This window comes from Cenococcum geophilum (assembly GCF_001692895.1).
Source record: "Cenococcum geophilum 1.58 unplaced genomic scaffold K441scaffold_47, whole genome shotgun sequence".
In the NCBI taxonomy this organism is placed as follows: Eukaryota; Fungi; Ascomycota; class Dothideomycetes; order Gloniales; family Gloniaceae; genus Cenococcum; species Cenococcum geophilum.
The window spans coordinates 1,417,264-1,436,546 of NW_027137605.1; the positions used below are offsets into that span (position 1 = coordinate 1,417,264).

Genomic DNA, 19,283 nt, shown 5'->3' on the forward strand with positions numbered 1-19,283 from the left:
CACCGTAGTTCTTACTATAAGGCTTTATTACAGCGTCCGTAGCACTAGTATTTAGGAGGTGCCCTAAGCCGTCTGGCTTTTAGGTAGTCTTCTTAGGAGTTTACTTAAAGCGTCGCCCTTTTTAGGTTCTATTCCCTAAACCTAACTCTATAAAGCCTATGCTATAACCGCGCTTTATATATAATAATTTACTACTACTACTTCCGCGATCTTCCGCGAGCTTTATAGTATTAAGCAATTACTTTATACGGCGGATTTTATTAAAAAGGTCCTTAGTAGTTCTTACCTATTAAATAAAGTTCTATTAGAAGAGCTCTGCTTATAGGTAGGCTAGGAGATATAAGAACTAAAAGTCTACCTATTATTTAGGATTAATAAAAGGGGTATATAAAAATAGGTCCTCTAAGTTATATATACGGGCTAGAAAAAAGTTACACCTCTAGTTCTCCTTTATAATAGCCGTATAGTATATTATAGCGTTATTAAAGCGTCTTACTATAGGGTTCCTAATCTGGTCTTAGACTATAGTCTTAAACTTATCCTATAGTAAAGGACCCTTATTCTTAGTACCTAATTAGTAATAAACTAATTAGGCAATTATCTTTTCTTTTATAAGACTTTTAATGGCCTAGCGCGTACGTTTCTTACAGTTATAGTTAGCGTTATTAACCTTAAATCAGTTCTTAACTGCGGCAATTTACCAGTTAAAATGCTGTTAAGTAGTACCGCTAATATTAGGTAGTAACTTTTTAACTAGGGCGTTAAGATTTGTTTAGCGTATGCGTTCGCTATATAACTTATACTCCTTACTAGAGAGGCGACGGAAGGGCTTTATCAAATTAATAATACTCCGTAAGTTGACTATTTTCTTAGCTAGCTTATCTAGCTCTTTTATATTAGCGGTATTAGGTAGGACGCTAATAACCTTACTAAGCTCCTATTAAGCCTAGATATATAAGTTAAATTAGTTTTTAGTATTTGTAGATATTTAATCGTTTTAAGGTTTAGGAGGTGGCTTAAATACTACTAGTGTACTTCTAGCAGTTTCGTCTATACTAGATCCTAAGGCGTTCTGCGGTTATATCGCTAGCGTATTACTATTAGGTGTAGGCGTTGGTTTTCTTTTTAGAGGTATTATAGAAAAATTAAACCGGCTATCCTCCTAAGTGGATTGGTAAGGATTTAAATATAAGGTAAGAATATAGATAGGGAGTCTAATAATAGAACAATAGGGTATATTGTATAGACAGAGACGAATCCTTTAGGCAAAAAGAAGGAGTCTATATACGAGGTAGGAAGGGTTTTCCCTAGGTATATATAGCGCACGTGCCTTACGGGCGAGTTACCCCTAGGTTGCCCTAGGGTCGCCTATACCTTACAGCTATATAACTATTTACTTAGGTTTCACCTAACAAAAAGTTTATACATTATTTTTAAGGCTTAGTACTACTAGATAGTATAGATTTTATAGTACGGCTATAGCCTAGTCCTAATATTAATTTTGTTAAAGTAAAAAAAAAATACGTTATTAAAAGCATAAGCACATATTATATCTTATTAAATAGTTTACTAATATAGATAAAACTATATAGATATATAGATATCTACTACTTAAAGCTATTACAATACCTAGTAGGTGCAATAGTTAGGTCCTTTCTTAAAAATATCCTCCCTTAGCCTAGAGTGCCTCCAGTACTACTAGGGGGTAAGCTTTAGGCAGAGCCTTATATAGAGCCTTAGTAGAGCTTTGTATAGAGCTATATACAGGCGTATAGATATATAGATATACAGATATGTAGATATATAGACATGCAGACGTGTAGATATGTAGATGTGTAGATATATAGATATGCAGACATGTAGACGTGCAGACATTCGCACAGGCGATCAATTATGGAGATATTTATAGAGACGACTGTATAGGCAATTAATTAATTAATTATATGGGCGTTTATACCGGTGTTTATACCGGCGATTATAGAACCTTCCTAGTATATTAGTGCTACGTATTAGTAGAGCTTTAGAGCTCAATATAGGGCTTTAAGTAGAGCTTTAAGTAGAGCTTTAAGCAGAGCTTTAAGTAGAGCTTCAAGCAGAGCTTTAAGTAGAGCTTTAAGCAGAGCTTTAAGTAGAGCTTTAAGTAGAGCTTTAAGCAGAGCTTTAAGTAGGGCTTTAAGTAGAGCTTTATGCAGAGGTTTTATAGAGCTTTAGTAAAGTTCCGTGTAGAGCTCTGTATAGGTCTCCCCCTAAGCTTTATTCCGTAGAGCTCTCGCGAAGCTCTATGGCTCTATATAGACGCAGAGCTTTCAACTCTATTAAGGCCTATACTATAACCTATAAAGGGCTATAAAGTAAATAATTAAATAGGTATATACTAGATAGAATACCTACCGGTTACAAAGAGGGCTGGTGACGTAGGCGTAAGCGTTTAGCATTAGTGTTTACTGCGCGCCTTAGTAGTATATGTCAGCCAGGCAGGTATCACGATAGATGACTTAAGCTAGCTGGTACGTAGAGACACAGAATTGAACGATTAATCTGATTGTAAATGTAGCTCTAAAGGGTCTATATATACACGAGAGAAATGTCCGAATAGGCAGAAATGAGTACAGGCAGTAGAGACATATACGAGATATACGAGAGTAGTGCTGATGCTGTCTTGGAGCCCTCTAGGCTGCAGTCTCAGCAGTAAAGCTACGTCAGCGGCCAACACACCCCCTTAGATCTGGCGTAGAACGTTAGAGCTAGATTACCGGATTAGGCAATTGGGATAGACGGGTTGGTGGTGAGCTTTATCAAACGTTAATTGACCAGATATCTAATATCGCGGAGCCCTACTACTTTAACGAATCCTTGGTGATTCTGCTTTGAGAGAGCTTTAGTTAGTCCGTCTGCAGCTATTTTGTTTGTTGGTACCCATTATACAATAAAGCTTCCGTTTTATACCTCTTGGCGAAGCCAGAATTAATGGATATCTATATATTGGAGTTTTATAGATACCGTAGGGGTCTCTTTTGTCACGATCCGTACTGACTGCTAATTGTTATAATTAATAATAACGTCCTGTTCTGGATCGAATCTAATGGCTTTAAAGATCCTAACTATATGCTCGACCTCCTTACCGATGTACAAGAGAGCTAAGAGTTCTGCCTCCATAGTAGACTTAGTAATTACCTTTTATCTAGTTGCCTGCCATACTATAGGCCCATTAAATAAGCTTATTAAGAAGCCCTGTAAGCTCCGACGTGTTAGAGCATTATTAGCAAAGCTGGCATTAGAAGCAGCCTTTAGAACCTAGTTTATCTTATATGGTGTAACCGTAGAGAACTTAAAGGCGAGGTATCTGGTATTATAGAGATAGGTAAGTAATCTGTTGATCTCCGCAAGATAAGCTGGCGACGGATTTTATAAAAACTCGGCTAGCCTGCTAACAAAAAAGGCGACGTCTGGTTATGTAGTAGATGCTGGATATATTACAGAACCTACGCGGCGTTAATATCCTTTCATCTAATTCGGCGTAGCTTCTCCCTTATATGGTGTCAATTCCTAGCCTAATAGTGGTGTAGCTGATAGCTTTAGATATTCTAGATGGTATATTAAGACTAGCTTCTTAAGATACTAATCTAGATAGAGCTAGAGCTTTCCCTTTTGTTAATCTCGCACGATACAAGTATTTAGGAATAACGTGAATTAAGGTATTTGGCGGATCTCGAATCGATCTTATAGCTGCTTTAGGATATCCTCTATCTACTAACGACAGCTTAGGTGTCCTATAATTAGGATATTGTCGACATAGAAGAATATAAAGATAGGTTTGGTAGGGTGTATATAGAGATATAGCTTATCTAGTACCGCTTTTAAACCCATACTTTATAGAGTAGCAGATATTTCTAAAAACTACAATTTTAGAGATTTACGTAGTCCGTATATTGCCTTTCTTAGACGGAGAGAGAATCTAGGTGGTAGGTCTATACCCTTAGGGGGAATAAGATAGACCTTATCGTCGACTAAGGCATTGATAAAGGCGTTAACGGCGTTAATCTATATAACGTTAAGGTTAAAGCTAGCGACGAGAGCGCAAAGTAGACGGAAGGTTCGATAGGCTGCCGTTATAGCTTTAACCTCCTCTTATAAGACTGCTTAAAGGTCTCTATAGATAACTAGACGAGCTTTAAATCTTATAATAAAGCCGTCCGAATTTTCCTTATACGTAAAGACCTATATAGTAGGAAGTCAATAAACCTTCTTAATTAGCCGTACCTCGTCCTAGGTTTGTTTTCCTGTTAAGGCCTTTATTTTAATATAAGCAGCTGCTTTAAACTCTATAGCGTACTTATAATTAAGCATCTCTTTCTATAACTTTGGTGGTGGTGGAAAGTTATCTTAATATCCGTACGTCTTTATAGTAGTAGTATAGAAAGCGTAAGCCAATAGTGTCGTATCTGGATTGATAATATTATTACCGTCGTTAATTTAAACCGCAAAGGCTCGTCGTTATAAATCTTAATTTAGTATATCTTTCTTCTTTACTATAGACCGCTTTTTACGGCCTAAACGTCTCTTACCCCCTAATAATAAGCCTGCTATTGTCTAAGGTTTGGAACGAAGTATAGGATCTACAAACGGTGGTTCGGTGACTTTAGTAGATAACTAAGTGGTTAATAATGTCTATGGCGTAGATAGTGATCGCTAAGGCGCCGAAGACGCTAATGGTATAGATGGCTCTGGAGTTAGCTCCGGGGTAGGTAGCTAACGGAGTTCTTCTGTTAAGATCTGAATGTTTTTTAACATAGGGGTAACGTTAATATTTGCTAAATGCGGCAGTCCTATATCTAGTTTTTCTTTAAAGTTCTCCATCTAGTCTTTGCTACTATCTTAAAGATTATCTAGTAGGTTCTAGACTTGCTAAAAACAATCCTTTTAAGCCTATAAGATAATAAGGTGTTCTGGTGTTTTAGGAGATTAATATCTCTTTAACTTATTAATTCGTATATTATAAGATCGGATAATACGGTTAGTAGTTAGTATCTATATTCTATAGATATTTAACGCTTCTATACTAACGAGATAACCTATTTAGGCTTATGGCTCAAACTTTGCCTTCCTAGGAATACCGTGTTTAATAAGCACGTAGGTTAAAGATCCGGCTATATAAAGTCCTGCTAGCCACGGCTTGCGTTTATATAGCATCTTAAATAGGGTCTTTTAGTTAATAGACTTAATAGGAGTTTAATTAAGTAGGAACACTATAAGGAGTATAAACTCGGGCCATAGATCTACGGGTAACTTTGCTTTAATAACAGCAGTCCTTACTTATTTAGAAATGGCTCTCCCTAACCTCTCTATAGGTCTATTTTAAGCTAGGGTATATAGCGTTAATTGCTTAATAATACCTCCGTTAAGCTAGATAAGGTTCTTTACCCTAACGCCTATACCTTACTCCTTATCTATATACCAAATATAGATACCTTAAGCATTAAATTTCTTCGCAAATGCTATTATTGATTTAAAGAGTAGGAGTAGTGTCTCTTACTTGTGGTTCTTTATAGGAAAAGCACGGTAGTACTTTATATAGTTATACTAAAAGTAAGCTATATACGTATCTCCATTAAACCCATCTTATTCTATAATAATATTAAAGTAGACGCGTTTAAAGGGGTAGGTCCTTTTTACTAATATCCTACGGAATATCTGCTGTGTTATCTTTTTAAGAATATATAGTTTACAAAGTGGTACACCGTATAGAGTCCTTCCTTTATCTATCTTAACTACTTTAACCCTATCTACCGCAGTTGGTAGATAATCCACTAACTCTATATTATAGTGTAGTAAGCGCTAATGCTATACTCTATTGTATACTAAGGTCTTAAAAAACCTGGTAGAGGTAGCGTAGGCTATAGGAGTAGGTGGTAAGTAGGCAATGGCATTAATAAGGTAGAGATCTCCGTATTCCGTAAGGTTGGCGAATAGGCTTCCGTTATCCTTATAGCGTAGGTAGTTTATAAATTAGTCTATAATTACTCCAACCCTATAGAGCTTTGCTGCGGATATTAGATTAATATGAAAATAGGGAGTATATGCTACGTTCCTTAATGTCAGATACTAAGTTAGGCGTTATTTCCCCACCTTAATTGCCAAGTTAATATCACCGTATTTATGGATTTCTGCCCTAGAATCTCTAGCTGTTGCTGTAGATATACATAGCTTGAGGTTACGGAAGTATCTAATATTGTTACAGAAGTGTGTGTCTGCCATAGTGTTGTACCCCCAGGCGTTAATTAAAGACAGATCCGGATGTTCCTACGATAATGACGATAAGTAGGATGTTGTTATAGCAGCCGCTGTAGCTTGGGGCCTGTCCAGATCCTTAATCTTTTTAGCAGTAGACGAAGCTGTCGGAGACGTCCTTGACCTAGGACCTTCCTTCTTAATCTGCTTAAGTCTTTTATTATAATACTGCTTGTTAGTTAAGACCTTGAGCTATTCTTAACACTTCCTTAAACACTTATCGTTTGGTATAAAATTTGTACCTTAAAGAGACTGAAACAGTTACTTGTAATTCCTTAACTTATAGGGTAAACTATAAGCAAAGCACTTTGCCTTAGGCGATTAAGAAGGTACTAAGGTAGTAGACGTCATAGGATCTGCAGATAGCTGCCCTGAGAGCGTAGTATAGGCGTTACGTCCCGTATTCGGATGCTTATAGAGGAGGTTAAATTCCTTAATTATTGTCGCCATTTCGAGCTTCTCTAACCTCTTCGCTACCTTCTAGATAAAGGTATGGTATAGAGCTGGACAGATCTCCTTATAGTCCTGGATAAAGGCTCATATAACGCTGCTTTCCGTTACCTCTATTAACCCTTCCTCTAGCTCTTCGCCGTTCTATATAATGGTGATATAAAGCTAAAGCTATAACTCCAGTGTCTAACGTTTAGGCCCTTGTTTCCGTTTCTTAAGATCGTCCAATACCATTTGCTGTAGCGTAGCTTAAGATAGCTTTGCTACCTTCTTTAGCTGTCTTAAAATCAAATATGGTGTGGTAAGGTTTTTAAAATACCTAGAGAAGTTGGTGCCTATAGTGGCATGCAAGAGTGCTGCGAACGTGTGGAGCTTCTCTTCCCGCTTTAGGTAGTCTTATTATTAAAGCTTGTAGAGCTTAAAGAGCATTCTCTATATCTCTAGAGATTGCTAAGGTTGTTCTTGTTAACTTAATAACCCAGGTATAGCTGTTCCAGTAGATGCTGGAGTTGCTGCTAGATCTGCTGCAGGTGCTGCAGGAGCTGCTGCTGGTGCTACAGGAGCCGCTGCGGGTGCTGCAGGAGCCGCTGCGGGTGCTGCAGGAGCTGCTACTATCGAAGGTATGGCTAGCTCATTGTTTTCTTTAATTTCGTTCTCCGTCTTATCTAGGTTAACATAGTCCCAGATCTTCACAAAACTTGCTTCTTGGCGGATAAATTAAAACTATATAGGCCAGTCTTTCTGGGTTAGCAAAAGAGGGTTTATAGAGTCCTTGGTTGCTATATTGGCTTTTATTTTAAGGTTGCGTAAAGAGACGCGCTTACGCGTAAAGCACGCGATATGTCGTGACGAACTATGTTTAAAGAGGCTTAGTGGTAGTCGTTTAGCCACTAAGATCTCCCTAGTGCTTAGAAGGTTACCAGGCTCATAACTGTTAGCTAGGCAGGTATCACAATAGATGACTTAAGCTGGCTGGTACGTAGAGATATAGAATTGAACGATTAATCTGATTGTAAATGTAGCTCTAAAGGGTCTATATATACACGAGAGAAATGTCCGAATAGGTAGAAATGAGTACAGGCAGCAGAGACATATACGAGATATACGAGAGTAGTGCTGATGCTGTCTTGGAGCCCTCTAGGCTGCAGTCTCAGCAGTAAAGCTACGTCAGCGGCCAACAGTATAAAGGTAGAATTAGGGCCTCTACGGCGATAAATTCCTCTTAAAGTTGCGCGCAGTGTGTCTAACAGTCAGCTAGCTGCGAGCTTCAGCTTTTGTAGCTAACAGACTACGTTAAGTGGGTCGCTCGCTGTCCGCTAACTATTACGCTATCAGCTAGCTGTCCTAATTAGGCAAGTGGTATAGCTAGCAGAGCCTTTTAGTAGAGCTCTGACTCGGTTTTGGCGCGTGCTGTATTCAACCAAGAGTTCACTAATCTATAATGATTCTAGCTTAAAGCTAGACTCCATAATTAATTTCCTTAGCTACCAAAGCTTTACGAGAGGCTCTGCACAGAGCTCTACTAAAGGTTCTGCTAGGAGCTCTGCCAGAGAGGAGCTCCGCCAAGACTCCGCATAGAGCTCTGCCAAAACTCCACATAGAGCTCTACTGAAACTTCACATAGAGCTCTATCGAAGCTCTGTACGGAGCTCTACCGAAGCTCTGCACCGAAACTCTGCCCGGAGCTCTACCAAAAGCTTTAACTTACCACCAAATCTTACCACCAAGGCAGCGAGCTGCCAGCTAGCTGCAGTTTTACAGCTAAGCTCGCTGACTGCTTACGTTATAAGCCTCTTGGCAGCGACGCTGTCAGCGACGCTGACTCTTGGACACACTGGTTGCGCGTGTATAAGGAGCTAAAGATCTTATAACTTATAGAGTAGGCTTTTCTCTATAATTTGGTATAATTTTTATATCAACAAGTATTATAGGAGGGTAGATTAATTTCGTTAAAGTTAATAAGGTCTCCATATAGATAAATTCTATTACGCTAATGCGGTTCTCCTAATGAGTCCATGCAGCGGTTCTATAGAGCGCTATTCTCTTTTTAGAGAAGGAAACCAGCACACTAGGAAAAACCTCTTCCTAGAACTGGCTAGTCGAACAGTATACTACATACAAATACTTCCTCCCGCTGTTGGTGGACCAGCGTAGCCAATAGCCATGGTTGTACACTGCCAAGCACGCTTTGCGGTCACTAATATCGTAAACTCCCCCTAGCCGTGACCAATAGTATACCCCGCCCCACTATTGCAGTAAAATAGCGCCCTCACCGACATTCTTTACCGCCCTGTTGCGCACCATACTAAAATCAGAGGTTGGTCGCTCCTATTGCCGTTAGAAGCCCACGGGCCTATTTTTTAATAGCGCTGGAAGCGCCCTTTAGCCATCTTGATACTGCAGATGGTGGCGCCTGCATACTCTTTTGAGATTTATGTGGAGAGTAAAAAGCCACAGGAAAGAGAGAGGGCTGTAGGATTCGCACCTACGACCTCGACGGTCACCACTCCGCTTTGGACTCCCGATAGCACATCTTTGCCACTGCGCCATCGCCCCCGGTCTCCTTATATAAACCGTGTTTAGGTTTTCTATAAATCTCGCCAAAGCGCCTCAGACTAAGAAAACGATTACCGTCCTAAATCAGCTTAGCGGACGGTGCGGATATTCCTATATTCACAATCGATTTCTTGGTCTGAGCTTCTGAGGTAACGGCGTACAAACGAAGCTAATGCCTGGTACCGTAGTAATAGAATAGTTATGTGCATATCGGAATCTCGTCCACCAGATTGAGACTAGATCAGGGGCGTATCGAATCGTGCATAGCGGCCCATCTTCCACCTAGATCGGTCTACACGAGTTCGTTCGGCAGCTTGCGTGCCTAGTTATATTTTCCTCTCAATATGGCTTCTCAAAAGCCCACGATTGTTTTCGTATCCGGCGCGTTTCACAAGGTAGAGAGCTATGCTCCAACGACCGATCTCCTCAAGCAGGACGGCTACGACGTAATCGGCGTCACCCTAGCCTCCGTGGACCAGGACCCCCCACAACCGAATTGGGATGAAGATATAGCAGGAATCCGCAACGCGGCATTGAGTGCTATCAAGGAAGGAAAAGACGTAGTCGCCGTTGCGCACTCCTTCGCCGGACTCCCAGTTTCGGACGCCATGAAGGGTCTTTCCAAGGCGGAGAGGGAGAAGGCAGGGCTGAAAGGGGGAGTGGTGCGCTTGGTGTATATCACCGCTGGTGTTATGGAAGTTGGAGGATTTTCGCAGCAGCCGTTCAACGGACAACCGCATCCTTGGATGAGGCTCGAGGTGAGATATCTTTATCGTCCCCTTTGCCTCAACGCTGATGCCCGCCCTGCAGCCGGACAAGCGCGCCTACATGAAGAGCCCTGAAATTGCGCAAGAGCTCTTCTACAATGATGTCGACCCGGGAACTGCAAAGGTGGCGGTGAAGGGGCTCAAGAGCCAGTCATATGGGGCTTTCTTGTCAAAGGTTACTTATACAGCTTGGCGTGACATTCCGTCTACATACCTGATTTGTGAAAATGATAAGTGCCTCCCAGTGGAGTTGCAGGAGGCTATGATGGAGACGCCCGGGGCACTGTTTGAGGAGGAACGGTGCAGTGCCGGGCATAGCCCTTTCTTGAGTATGCCAAGGTTCACAGCGGATGTTATTAGGAGGGCTGCAGGGGAGAAGATTTGATTGAGCATGGTGATATTAGGTTAGTTTAAATAGAGCTAAATCAGTATATAGATTACTTAATTGTAATTAATACTTTATCTCCTAGCCGTCTACTTTTCTTACTGCCTTTAGCCTTTGCTCTATACTACCGATTAAGCGCGGTATAAGGCCTTAATTAAGTGTCAGGCCGTAGACTTTTACTTGCCGTGACCGGCTTAGCGCAATGGAGTGTTGTAGTGTTTGAGGGGTTGGGTTGGCTGCTGCGCGGGATGGTGGGCGCAGCGGGACCATCTGCGTTTCGCGCGATTATGACGGGATTGGGGTTGAAGGTGTGGGGTGAAGAGTGTGGGGTGTTCTTGCGAGATGGAAAGTAGATATAAGGCATTAGGACGTGAATGCACAGTAGACTATGACAATGAAGAAGACCGTAACGATGAAGTATATCGTGGCAATGGATTTCCTGCATGCAGGCGCCTATCTTGACTCAGATCGAATTTGTCTTAGCAGGGGCGGTAGTTATAGTAAGAATATTCTACAATTGGCACTCGCAAAGAAGAAGAAACAGGGACTTGCCAAGCCAGTCCGTAGCTCTTTACAGTCAACCCAATGTTTCCAACGGTTTCTATCATAACGCGTTCTACTGCAGCCCAGCCGTATATCCCGACATCCGTCTAGATCGTGTAATTCCTGAACATTTCTTTCCGAGCGAAGATTCTACAACTTCTCCTTGAGCGCTGTCTTCAACCTCCTCTCCACCGCATCCATGTACTGCGTCGTGGTAACCCATGCCTCTCTATCCTTTCTCCCGCACGCCAATGACAGATCTTTCGTCATGATACCATCGATATCCACGGCGTCAACGCAAGCCCTTTCAAGACTTTCTGCGAACGCTACGACTTCGGGCGTACCGTCCAGCTCTCCGCGCTTCGCGAGACCCTGGGTCCAAGCGAAGATGGAGGCGATTGGGTTGGTGGAGGTCTCGTTGCCCTTTTGGTGCTCGCGGTAGTGGCGGGTTACCGTTCCATGAGCGGCTTCGGATTCGAAAGTCAGACCGTCAGGGGTGATAAGAACCGATGTCATGAGGCCGAGAGAGCCGAAGCCTTGAGCGACGATGTCGGATTGGACGTCGCCGTCGTAGTCTAGTGTGGTGAGTTAGCCATGCCCTAGAAACAATCTACATAAAAAGGGTTTCCCCTCCAAGTTCCAGGGGTCTGAGAAGGTAGGGACTCGAGGGTCGAAAAGAACATACTCTTCATGGCAATAATAAAGCCTCCCTCGCTCTTAATCATCTGGGCCACCATATCATCGATCAATCGATGCTCATACCGGATCCCTTTAGCTTCAAATTCCTTTCTATATTCCTTCTCATAAATATCCTGGAAGATATCCTTGAACCGTCCATCATATTTCTTCAAAATCGTATTCTTAGTGCTCATATAAAGAGGTAGTTTCTTGTTCAAGGCCAGCTTGAAACTGGCTTGAGCGAAGCCAGCAATTGATTCGGAGGTGTTATACTGGGTTTGCGCAACCCCTCCACCAACGGGATAATCAAAAACTTTAATGACCTCTGGCTTTCCACCTTTCGGCGTAAAGACCATTTCAAGAGTACCTTCGCCGTCAATGACGCGGTCTTTGGCCTTGTATTGGTCTCCAAAAGCATGACGTCCGATAATGATGGGTGCCTTCCATCCTGGTATGAGACGTGGGATGCGCGGGATAACAATTGGGGAACGGAAGACTGTGCCATCTCTATTGATTTGTCAATATTTTATCCCCTGATTATCCTCCGACATTCTTTCTCCAGGGGTCCAAACTATTGCATATGGTAAACTTACAAGTGATTACGGATGGTGCCGTTTGGCGACAGCCACACTGCACGCGAATTTAATTAGCGCGTGTTAAGCAATGGCATGTGGTTTTTTCCAACGTACTTCGCTTTAAATTAAACTCCTTAACTCTTGCCTCATCAGGGGTGATGGTTGCGCACTTGACGCCCACAGAGTACTTCTTAATAGCTTCTGCCGCGTCAACCGTCACTTGGTCGCTGGTCTCATCACGATATTCAAGACCCTGATCTTCCGTCAGCTTCTAATCTAATTTCCAATATCCTTATTCGACGTCTTCTAAGAATTGCTCTGGGAGATGTCCCGAGAGATGCTCCGAGTTTTCGGAGGGAATGTGCGCACCAAATCATAGTATTTGAGGTCAATATCGAGGTATCTCGGGGTCCGTCAGCAGTTTGTCGACGTAATGATATAGAGAAGTCTCTAGGAGGGTGACGAGGCGGAGTGCGCTCGTGGAGGTCAACTCACGGGTGTATAAACTATTTTTAGCACACTATTAGTATTAACTTGATGGCAGGAGATGCGTGGCGGTGCTCTAATAGCTTATGATAACACAAAAGATGAAGAGATAGCCATGGAAGGGCACAGTATAGATTGAGACCAAACCGACCTTATCCTTAATATCCTTCCAAATGATTCTCGTCATCTCATCCCCATCCAGCTCCACCATGGGGTTCTTAACCTTGATCTTCTTGATTGTGGACATTTTCCTGGATTGCAGAAAGGTATATCCAACAGCAGGCCTGAAAGGTCCAGAAGGTGATGCAGTGGAGGCCGAGGGTAAAGTTTGGGTAAATCTAGCTCGCGCAAACGGAACTCTTCCGCTATATATTCCACCAGCGTTTAGAGAAGAAGCTGCGCTGCGCAGGGCAGAAGAGACGGCGGCGGCGGCGGCAGGAGAAGGTCTCATGGTTTCGGTGGGGAGTGGGAGCAGCAGCCCTATTAGCCAAAGCGCAAAACGTCCACTAACAGTCTAACCACTAAGCTTTCTAACACGGCGGTATTCCGCGTCGGCACGTTTCTTAGCCGCCGAAGCTGTCGCAGAGGGCTGATACAATAGGACTCGCGCTGTGAAAGATCCAGGATGCTTGGTTCTCAATCCTAGGTAGCAAGGAATGGATATCCGCGAACTTGCTCCACTACGGGGCGCACGTCGGGGGGAAGTTTTGGTGACTGACGAACATGTAAAGAAGAAGAGAGGCGGATGGCGTATAGTGACATCGGAATTTGCAGCGGAATTGGGGAGTTTTGAGGCATGACTGGCACCTTCTGGGGGGCGAAACTTTTCTGTGTCCCGCCGCCCGCGCAAATTTCGTCACCAGACCCTATCCGCTTCGGTATACAGTCGCTTCGGAAAAGGACGATCAAATGTCAGAAACCATGATCAAAAACAGAAATTTGCCGAATCCTCACCTGTTTGAACCCTTTTTCTGTACTCGCGCATGCCACCACCCATCACCTTATTATTACCTTATTTTTGAAGCCATGGGTAAACCTGCTTGGTCGACTGAATAGAAATCGATTATACAAGCTCTAATTAACCTCGGTAACGACGATTTCTATATAGAAGTTAAGACCGGCGTTCCTTAACCTACTCTTCGACGCTAGAGGGTAAATTTAAAGAGATATGGCTAGATTAATCCACCGATTAAGGCGAATAGTAGGCCGCTGCTGCTTATAGATGAGGCTCTAGATGTATAACGTTAGGTATTATTAATGTTAATTTATTAACGCGTACCTTAGGGCCTCCTTAAATACCTCTTACATAGTCTAGATGCCTATTTTGAAGAGATGCTCTGGTTTCTATATAATAAATATAATATAATAGTAGCACAGAGTACATTGTTGGCTGGATTAAAGCAAAGGAGATAGAGTAGAAAGGTTATAAGGATAATTACGTAACAACGCAACCTAGGCCTAAGAGATGACTGGATTATTCGAACCTATAGCTATAGGCGTAATTAATTTATTTTTATTAATAAATTAGCTTATAATAAGAAGACAATAGATAGGAAGTATAGGTGGGCACCTATTAATAAGCCTGCTAAAGGAATGTTGGAATTAAAGAGATTTAAAAGATAGAGCTTACTGCTAGCGTATACCTAGTAGGGCTATATACCTAGTTAGTTAATACACCAAGGCTCTATTAATGGGTTGATGTTTATTTAATAGATTAAAAATAAGGTTCTTACTTATATGCAGCCTTATCTATAGCCTTAATTAGTTCTAGTAATAGATAATACGTTAATCCATCGCAATAAGGTACGTGGTAACTATAAAGGATAGGCGCGTTAACGCTGCTGCTTACTTAAACCTAGGAAGTTTAACGCCTTTATAATACTACTGGTGTTAAACTTAAATATCTTCCTCCTTACTTACCCGATTTTAATCTAATTAAGGCTTCTTTTTATAACCTAAAGCAGTAGCTGCGTACTTATTAATTTAAAGCTAAACTATAGAATAACTTTAGTAACTTTTTAAACCATGCGGTAGAGCAATAAGGATTTAATAAAAGGGTAAAAGGCTATTTCTTATAGGTAGGAATTAAGCAGTAAATAGAGGGGAGGATAAGGTCTATTGTTATATAGAGCGCCTACTAATTAAGACGTTAAGTAAGGCCTCTACTGCAGCACTATTATATTACTAATCTATTCTAAAGTCCTCTAAGTTACCTACTATGCGATTAATGAGCCCGTACGTTAAACTAACCCTATACAGCTTTATATGGCCTATATTATTATTAAGTAGTGCGTACTTAAGCATCTTAAAGGTGTAGTACTTGTTAACTAAAATTAACTCCGCTTTAGTAAAGGCGTGGACAAAAGCTAGATAATGGCTTTATAGCTATTTAATAAAGGCGCTAAGCTTACTATCTAATTGTTTAATATCGCTGCGGGCGGGGCTGCTAGGTAGTAGGCTAGTAGAAGGCGTATTTAAGAGTAAATAGTAAGGACCGGTAGGCGTTTTAGAGGATAGAGTAGAATCGGATAAAGCGCTCTATAAAGAAGGCACTAAAGAAGGTCTTATATTTAGTATAGGATCTACTATAAAACAACTATTAGCGATGGTTAATAATATAGAAGAAGGTAGTACTGCTTATATAGCGCTTTATAACTATTATAGCGTCTGCTAGTTCTATAGCTAGTTCTACTACTATATTTAGCTCTACTACTATATCTAGTTTATTAAAAGCGTTAATGCCGTTAGTAATAGATTTTGTTAAATAGGATTGGCTAGTAACTGTATAACTATAGTATAAGCCTCTCGTCGCTGCCGTTGTGTTACGGCACTGGCAGAACTTGGCAGAACTACGCACCGGCAAGTTGCCACAGATTGCCGCATATTGCGGTCACGTGACGCGAAGATCGTATATAGCTTCAAGCGGCGCTCCCCTTCTTCTCCTTTCCTTTCTTTAGCTTTAGATTCTCGTTTATAGACAATCCAATTATACAGGCTTGCGCGACCATTTTGCCGTACTTATATCTCAATTAACTAAGTCATTAACATTATCTAAAGCTCACTCTACTCTTTCTTCCTAAGAAGGAACTTAAATATATCTACGAGAACACAGAATAGGACCCTAAGGACATCACTAGGACTACAAGGACAGGACCCAAAAGAAAAGAACAAAACCCTAAGGAAAGGACCTACAAGACACGCACAGACCAGAACCCCTAAAGAAATTACCTAGAATTACTTAACACCCCTACTACTATACCACGAACTATAGTAGCAGGTAAAGTAGCTATAGGACCCTTAAATACTTTAGATAAAGAAATAATTAATGTTTTAACCCCCTAGGCGGAGCTTACGGCTACCAATGCCAAAATTAAACAATTGCGAGAGCTACTTAAAGCTAGAGATACCCCTATATCTAATAATAAGTTATTATTAGACAACTAAAGACTTACTATAGTCCTTTAGGCCCTATCCTAGCGCCTTAATAGATCTACTAAGGCCTATATAGCACCGAAGCGGTTAGTAAAGGTCGCGGACCCCCTACTACTTATAGATAGAACCGACCCTATATTTAATAATTAGAAGCTCCAATTACGGGATAAGCTTAAAGTTAATGTAGACTACTTCCCTAACGCCAAGCCAGAATAGCCTATGTCTTCGGCCGTACTAGCGGAGACGCCTAGACGCATTTACGCCCGTAATATACTAAAGACTTAGCAGACCCCTTTATCTCTAAAGAAGAAATAATTAAATACTTATCTTCTATTTATAAGGACCCTTTTAAAGTATAAAACGCCCGCCTTAGCTATAAAAGCCTAAATATAAAAATAACAGAGACCTTTTTAGCCTTCTAAACCTGCTTTTTATACCTAGCCGGACAGGCCTAGATCCCCTAGAAAGACCTACTACTAAACCTCTTTAATAAGCTTACCCTAGACCTATAGCGGGCCATATTACTAGCTTATACTACGGCACAGACGTTAAAGGAATTTATGGACTATTACCTAGCTATTAACTAAGGCCTCTATTAAATTAAGGCACGCGCTAACTAGCTAAAAACTAGAAACCTTATAAACTAGGCCGTAAGTACTACAAGTACGGCCCGTAGTACCCCGGTATAATTAGTAACTCCTACAGCTAACCTAGTAGCTAGCCGCGCAGCTACCCCTACTGCGGGCCCGGTATATACCCGGCCTATATATAGGCCCTTAGCGATTAAGGAGCTTGCTTCTTATATGGTTAAATAGGCCACCCTATAAGGAACTGCCTAATAAAGGCAAGGATAAACGAGGTCCTATTAATTTAGAAGGACAGTATAAAGCTAGAAAAAGAGAAACCCTAGAGAAAGACTCCTCTCTAGGGTTAAAAGGGATTAATATATTATATATCAATCTAGGTTGGCTAGTTAGTAGAAAAAGCTACACTATTCCTTATACTTTATTTCGCAATAGATATTAAGTTTTAACCTCTACTTTAGCTGACTTAGGAGTAAATGCCTTTACCTTAATTAATATAAAGTGCGCTGCAAAACTAGCTAACTTTTTAAATATACCCCTTAAAGAACTACCTAAACTAATCCCTATTNGCGGTTATAACNGACNNATAGGGCNACCTATTANAACTATCTTNCGGATCNACCTCNNNNTTAANNGACGAAGNTAGTATAATATCCCCTTTCTTATTACGGACTTAGGAAGCCACGATATAATCTTAAGAAAAAAATAGCTAGCCTATTTAGGCTTACAGCTTAAAGTACAAAGTAGACAGCTTATCTAGCCTAAAACTCTACCCCTAACCCTTTCCTTTATAAAAGAAATCAGCATTATAATAGAAAACCTTATATAGCCCTAGATTAATACCATTTACTAGGCCAATGCTATGCGCAGAGACCAGGCCTTTAAGAAGGACGTATAGCTTAACCCGTAACGGATCCGTATACTACGCCGCCCCTAAACTACCTATATTACGCCACCCGTACTAAAGACCTAGGAAGTTAGTAGTAACCTAGCTAAGTTCCCTATAGAGAACCCTATAAAGCTATAAAGGAAAGCTAGGGATATTAGACGCCATACTAAACTAATAGATAGGAAGGACAACTTACGGAAAATAGAATATAAGCTAAGGAAGACTATAAACCCTATACCCCAAACTACGGCCTAATAAACGCCAAAGAAACCTACGGACCTCCTACCAGTTAATGTCTACTATATTGGCGCTATAGGATTCTACTAGAACCTAGTTCAGCCTAATACCGTTGCCTTTATAACTAGCCTATATAAAATTAACCAAATAATTAAGGAAAAGGAAAGTAAGCTTAGTAGATAGAAAAGCGGGCTTATAGATAAAAAACTAGTAGAGTAAAAACTGCCTAATCAACACCAAAAATTCAAGAACGTATTCTCTAAGGTAGCGTCTAATATACTTCCACCCTACCAACCATATAACTACAAGATTAAGATTAAGCAAGACAAGGGAAGTACCCTTAGCTTTAGCCCTCTCTACCTATAGTCTATTGCCGAATTATAGGCTATAAAGCAGTACCTTATTAATAACCTAAATAAGGGCTTTATTAAGCCTAGCTAAGCCCCTTTTAACTTACCTATTCTCTTTATTAAAAAGCTAAATAGAGGACTACGCTTCTGCATTAACTACCATAAGCTAAATAATATAACCCGCAAGGACCGCTACCCACTGCCCTTACTTAATAAGACTCTTACCGAAATAAGTAGAGCTAAGGTTTTTATAAAGCTTAATATTCGCCAGGCCTTTTACTAAATTAGGATAGACCCTAGGTCTAAGGATTTTACTACATTCTAAACCCATTACAGGACGTATAAATATAAGGTACTTCCTTTTAGACTAACCAACAGACTAGCTACGTACTAGCGGTATATAAATAATATACTCTTTAACTACCTTAATAACTTCTATACGGCCTATCTAGATAATATTATAATCTATTTAGAAAATAAACTAGAATATAAGGAGTACATTTATAAAGTCCTATAACGGCTCCGTGAAGCTAGCCTCCAGGCTAATATTAAGAAGTCGGAATTTAGTGTTAAGCGTATAAAGTACCTAGGTTTTATTATTAGCACAGACGGAATTAAGGCCGACCTAGAGAAAACGACCGTAATTAACTAGTAGACGCCCCCTCGGACCATAAAGGGGGTATAATTATTTTTAGGTTTCTATAACTTCTACTAACGCTTTATTAAGAACTACAGCAGGATCGCCTAGCCTCTTAACCGCCTTACTAGGAAAGACCAGCCCTTTTACTTTAACGCCATATATATGTAGGCCTTTAATAAGCTTAAAAAACGGCTAGTATTGGCCCCCCTACTTACCCACTTTAACCTAGAATAGCCCTCGATGCTAAAAACTGATGCCTTAGACGGCGTAATAGCTAGTGTTTTTTTCTAGAAGCAACTGGACGGAGAATAGCACCCTATTATATACTATTTAAAGACTATAATAAATACTAAACTAAACTACCACATCTATAATAAAGAAATGCTGGCTATTATCTCTAGCTTTTAGCACTGGCGTATACAG

At 40.8% G+C, this 19,283-nt stretch overlaps 2 protein-coding genes across 2 annotated transcripts; one reads left to right on the forward strand and one right to left on the reverse strand.

Moving 5' to 3' along the window:
• Positions 1–9,403: 9,403 nt before the first annotated feature.
• On the forward strand, positions 9,404–10,475 carry K441DRAFT_666239 (alpha/beta-hydrolase). Its single transcript, XM_067649631.1, has 2 exons — positions 9,404–10,052; positions 10,105–10,475. Exons 1-2 carry the CDS (start codon positions 9,639–9,641, stop codon positions 10,444–10,446), a joined length of 756 nt encoding a protein of 251 aa, XP_067500010.1. The 5' UTR covers positions 9,404–9,638; the 3' UTR covers positions 10,447–10,475.
• A 377-nt stretch (positions 10,476–10,852) lies between these two features.
• K441DRAFT_617957 (isocitrate dehydrogenase mitochondrial precursor) lies at positions 10,853–13,500 on the reverse strand. Its single transcript, XM_067645820.1, has 7 exons — positions 12,880–13,500; positions 12,738–12,748; positions 12,612–12,645; positions 12,357–12,495; positions 12,261–12,297; positions 11,675–12,174; positions 10,853–11,564 (listed from the first exon to the last, which is right to left on the reverse strand). The coding sequence occupies exons 1-7, from the start codon at positions 13,177–13,179 to the stop codon at positions 11,140–11,142; spliced, it is 1,446 nt and encodes a 481-aa protein (XP_067500011.1). The 5' UTR covers positions 13,180–13,500; the 3' UTR covers positions 10,853–11,139.
• Between the last annotated feature and the right edge of the window lie 5,783 nt (positions 13,501–19,283).

Coding starts and splice junctions, on each gene's coding strand:
- K441DRAFT_617957 (XM_067645820.1), bottom strand. CDS start 13,179: ATGAGACCTTCTCCTGCCGCCGCCGCCGCCGTCTCTTCTGCCCTGCGC. Junction 12,175..12,260: donor GGCACCATCCGTAATCACTT/GTAAGTTTACCA, acceptor ACAAATCAATAG/AGATGGCACAGTCTTCCGTT. Junction 11,565..11,674: donor CTTTATTATTGCCATGAAGA/GTATGTTCTTTT, acceptor TCACCACACTAG/ACTACGACGGCGACGTCCAA.
- K441DRAFT_666239 (XM_067649631.1), top strand. CDS start 9,639: ATGGCTTCTCAAAAGCCCACGATTGTTTTCGTATCCGGCGCGTTTCAC. Junction 10,053..10,104: donor ATCCTTGGATGAGGCTCGAG/GTGAGATATCTT, acceptor CCCGCCCTGCAG/CCGGACAAGCGCGCCTACAT.